Source organism: Fonticula alba, assembly GCF_000388065.1.
Source record: "Fonticula alba strain ATCC 38817 unplaced genomic scaffold supercont2.5, whole genome shotgun sequence".
Lineage (NCBI taxonomy): Eukaryota > Rotosphaerida > Fonticulaceae > Fonticula > Fonticula alba.
The window spans coordinates 2,130,140-2,133,906 of record NW_009242975.1 but is presented as its reverse complement, the minus strand read 5'-3'; the positions used below and the strand labels follow the sequence as shown (position 1 = coordinate 2,133,906).

At 63.5% G+C, this 3,767-nt stretch overlaps 1 protein-coding gene across 1 annotated transcript; it reads left to right on the top strand.

Annotated features, from left to right (window-relative positions):
• H696_03635 (CMGC/GSK protein kinase) lies at positions 1-2,149 on the top strand. The gene is made up of 5 exons (XM_009497507.1): positions 1-108; positions 271-455; positions 601-684; positions 860-970; positions 1,106-2,149. Exons 1-5 carry the CDS (start codon positions 87-89, stop codon positions 2,018-2,020), a joined length of 1,317 nt encoding a protein of 438 aa, XP_009495782.1. The 5' UTR covers positions 1-86; the 3' UTR covers positions 2,021-2,149.
• Positions 2,150-3,767: the final 1,618 nt, after the last annotated feature.

Here is a 3,767-nt window from a genome sequence, read left to right as displayed (position 1 = left end):
CCCCCCCCCCCCTGCATTCTGTGTGTCACCCAACCCTCTCGAGCGGGATCAGTGTTGCTCTCTTCGCCTGAAGCCCCCTCGCAGACATGACCACCACCTCCTCCTCCTGTGCGCCCTCTCCCCTACCTGTCAGCTCTTTTCCTTGCCCCATTCGCCTCCCCCACCCCCACCCCTTCCCCGCCCACCCCTGCTGCTCCCTTTTTGCTCTTCCCTTTTCCCTAACCCTCCCCCCCTCTCTCCATCGTCGCCGCCCGGTGTCTCTCACTGTAGCCGGTGGAAACCGGATTATCACCATGATCGCCAACGAAGCCCAGTCCGACAAGACCTTCGAGCTGTGCTACACCCCGACCAAGGCCATCGGCCAGGGCTCGTTCGGCGTGGTCTACCAGGCCCGCCTGGTGGAGGGTGGCCACCTGGTGGCCATCAAGAAGGTCCTTCAGGACCGCCGTTTCAAGGTACCGTCGTGGCTGATCACAGTCGCTGTCCTATCTGCGTTGTGTGCCCCTCCGGCGGTCCATGCATGGCCCATCCTCCCCCTCCCTCGCCTCTCCGCTCTCCCCCTCACTGACATACCCGCCTGCACCGTGCGCGCACTCATAGAACCGCGAGCTTGACATCATGCGCATGGTCAGCCACCCGAACATTGTCAAGCTCTTGTGCTTCTTCTACACCAAGGGCGAGAAGGTGCATCCGTCTCTCCGTCTCCCTCTCGCAATACCCTCTCTTTCGCTTCCCCTTTCCCCGGATTCCCTGGCTCACATCTCCCTCGTCGTCTCCCTCCCTCTCTCTCTCTCTCTCTCTCTCTCTCTCTGTCCCCCCCCCTCCCAACACCCTCGCCACCCCGCGGCTGTGTGCCCAGCTCGACGAGATCTTCCTCAACCTGGTGCTTGAGTACATCCCCGAGACTGTCTACCGCGCTATCCGCCACTACGCGCGGTTCAAGCAGATTGTCCCCATGATCTATGTTAAGGTTTGTGCTTTCCGCCTGCGCCTCCCCCCCCTCCCCTCTCCTTCTTTCTCCCCACCGGCTTCCACCCGCGCGACCCTTCTCGCTCACCTTCGGACTCCTCCCTCGCCCGCCCCCCCCCCCCCGCCCCCCCCACAGCTCTATATGTACCAGCTCCTTCGCTCGCTGGCCTACATCCACCAGATGGGCATTTGCCATCGCGACATCAAGCCGCAGAACCTCCTGCTCGACCCGCACACCGGCATCCTGAAGCTCTGCGACTTCGGCAGCGCCAAGGCCCTGGTCCAGAGCGAGCCCAATGTGGCGTACATCTGCTCGCGGTACTACCGCGCGCCGGAGCTCATCCTCGGTGCCACCCACTACACCGTGGCCATTGACATCTGGTCGGCCGGTTGTGTCATGGCCGAGCTCATGCGCGGGGAGGCCCTCTTCCCCGGCGAGTCCGGCATCGACCAGCTGGTCAAGGTCATGCGCGTGCTGGGCACCCCCACGCGCGAGCAGCTCCACGCCATGAACCCCTCCGGCTCGCTGCCGGCCCGGCTGACCCCGGTCCGGGTGGTGCCCCTGCAGCGCCTGTTCCACACGGCCTCGCACCTGACCGGCACCAGCCCCGGCGAGGCGTCGGCCACCCCCTCGGCCATGGTCAATGTCGAGCTGGCGGTCGACCTGCTGGAGAAGCTCCTCGAGTATGTTCCCTCTCGCCGTCTGTCTGCCATGCAGGCCATGAGCCATCCCTTCTTTGCGGAGCTCCGCGAGTTTGGCACCCGCCTTCCGAACGACGTCATTTCATCCTCCTCAGCGGCCGCCGGCGGCCAGGGTTCCCCGGATGCCGGCACCGGGGGCTCCCCCTCTCGGACTACTCGCGCCCTGCCGGAGCTCTTTGACTTTACTCCCACGGAGCTTCAGTTCGCCGGCCCGGCCCTGGCCATGCGCCTTATCCCGGCCCACGCCGTGCCTCAGACCATCAAGCGCCTCACCGATGCCGGCCTCTCTCAAAATGAGATCCGTGCCATCTTCCCCACCAACATGCCCGTCGGGACGGCCGACCAATAAGGCACGCCTCGGCGTGTTGTGTGGCATCATGCAAGGTGACCTCTCCTCTCCCTGGCCTTCCCCCCAGCGCTCTTTCTCTTTCGCCCTCCCTCCCCCTCCCCCCCTCTCCCTCCCTCTCTCTCTCTCTCTCGTGTGTTCCACGTGTGAAGGGTTTATTCTTTTGGAGAGGGCAGGACCCCAGAGGAGTGAGGGCGTAGGCCGGGGGTGTGGGGGGACGAGACAAGCAGCAGGAGCGACAGTGTCCAGGCAGGCCGGCCGGCCGTAGGGGCCGTGACGTGAGCAAATGAAGGAGAAGGCGATGGTGTGCCAGCGGCGGGGACGGGCTGGGCCGACACACCGCGCCTGGGTGTATCCTTGGACATTGCCCTTTCCCTGTGCCCCTGTGCGCCTCTTCTCCTCCTCGGCCTCCGTGTGCACGCACCCACTTCTCTCTTCTCCTCGTTCGTCTTCGCTTCCTTCTCTATCCCTCCCTGCGCCGTGTGTGTATGTGAAAGCGTGCGCACAGGATTGAGCAAGAGAGGGCCTCTGGGAGAAATCCGCCAAGGGATTTCCGCATGCGTACGTGCACCCGTCATGTACTATGGGCACAAGTGCTTGTGCCGATCCAGGAGAGCGGGCCATGTGCATCCAAGCACCCCCCTCCTCTTTTTCACACACGTGCATATATATTGACACACACCCTCTCTTTCTCTCTCTCTCTCTCTCTCTCTCTCTCTCTTCGGAATGCCTCCTTATATCCCCAGTGCTGCGCATGCGGTGGTGCCTTGCATGTGCGCCGCGTGCTGTGCATTGTGTGCTGCTTCATCCTCCTCTTTTCTCCCGGTCCCTCCACCAATCCTGCCATCTTCTCTCCTCCCTTGCCTCCCCCCCCCCCTGATGAGCCTCAGGTACGCTTGTTAGCTAGTTCCCTTGGGTTTGAGAAGGCCCTCGGGCCCTGGTGGCCTGTCGGCAAGCCATCGGTCAGCGGGGCGCATCTCTCCCTGCCCACAAAGCGCTCCGGCCTTCCGACTGACATCCTGCCCCTCCTCCCCTTCCCTTCCTTTTTGCCGCCCTCGCCGCCAGGTGTGCCGGCTGTTGGCCTTTGTTGGCGGTCAGCCGTCACGCTCCCTCCTCCCCCTTCCCTTCTTCTTCCCCTTGCGCAATCTGCCCCTAGACCTGCGATTGGACGATCCGTCTTCCCTCTGGAGGGAATGGCGCGCCTGCGCTCGCGCCCGTGCACACCTGCCTACGCATGCGTGTATGCATGTGTATGTGTGTGTCTCTGTGATGACGGTGTTCCGTCTGTGCGCGCCCCGACATGCGGCTGCTTCTCTCTCTCTCCCTCTCTCTCTCCCCCTTTGTTGGCGCCCTGCAGCCGGGTGATGGTTCCCCTTCTCCTCCCACATGTGGCTTTTCAAGCGCATCGTGTACATCCCTCCCTCTCTGTGTTCCCCCTGCGCGCGCGTGCGTGCGCGCGTGCCTTCACATGCTTCAGTTGTTCCTTCCCTCTCCCTTTGGCTTGATTCTCCATCCTGCCGCTCGCGTTCTGCATACGGCGATGCGAGACGCGTGCATCTCTTCTGCCGCCGCCGCCGCCGCCGCCGCCGCCGCCGTCCCCCTCCCACTTCCCGAGTAGCCTCCCCACCCTCCATTTTTATACTCCCGTTTCCCATTGAGCGCCGCGTTTGCACGTGCACTTGTTTTTCTACACCCCTCTCCCTCCTCTTTCTCTCCCCCTCACGCACAGCCGCATGTGTGCACAATCACC

Coding starts and splice junctions, on each gene's coding strand:
- H696_03635 (XM_009497507.1), top strand. CDS start 87: ATGACCACCACCTCCTCCTCCT. Junction 685..859: donor TCTACACCAAGGGCGAGAAG/GTGCATCCGTCT, acceptor CTGTGTGCCCAG/CTCGACGAGATCTTCCTCAA. Junction 971..1,105: donor TCCCCATGATCTATGTTAAG/GTTTGTGCTTTC, acceptor CCCCCCCCACAG/CTCTATATGTACCAGCTCCT.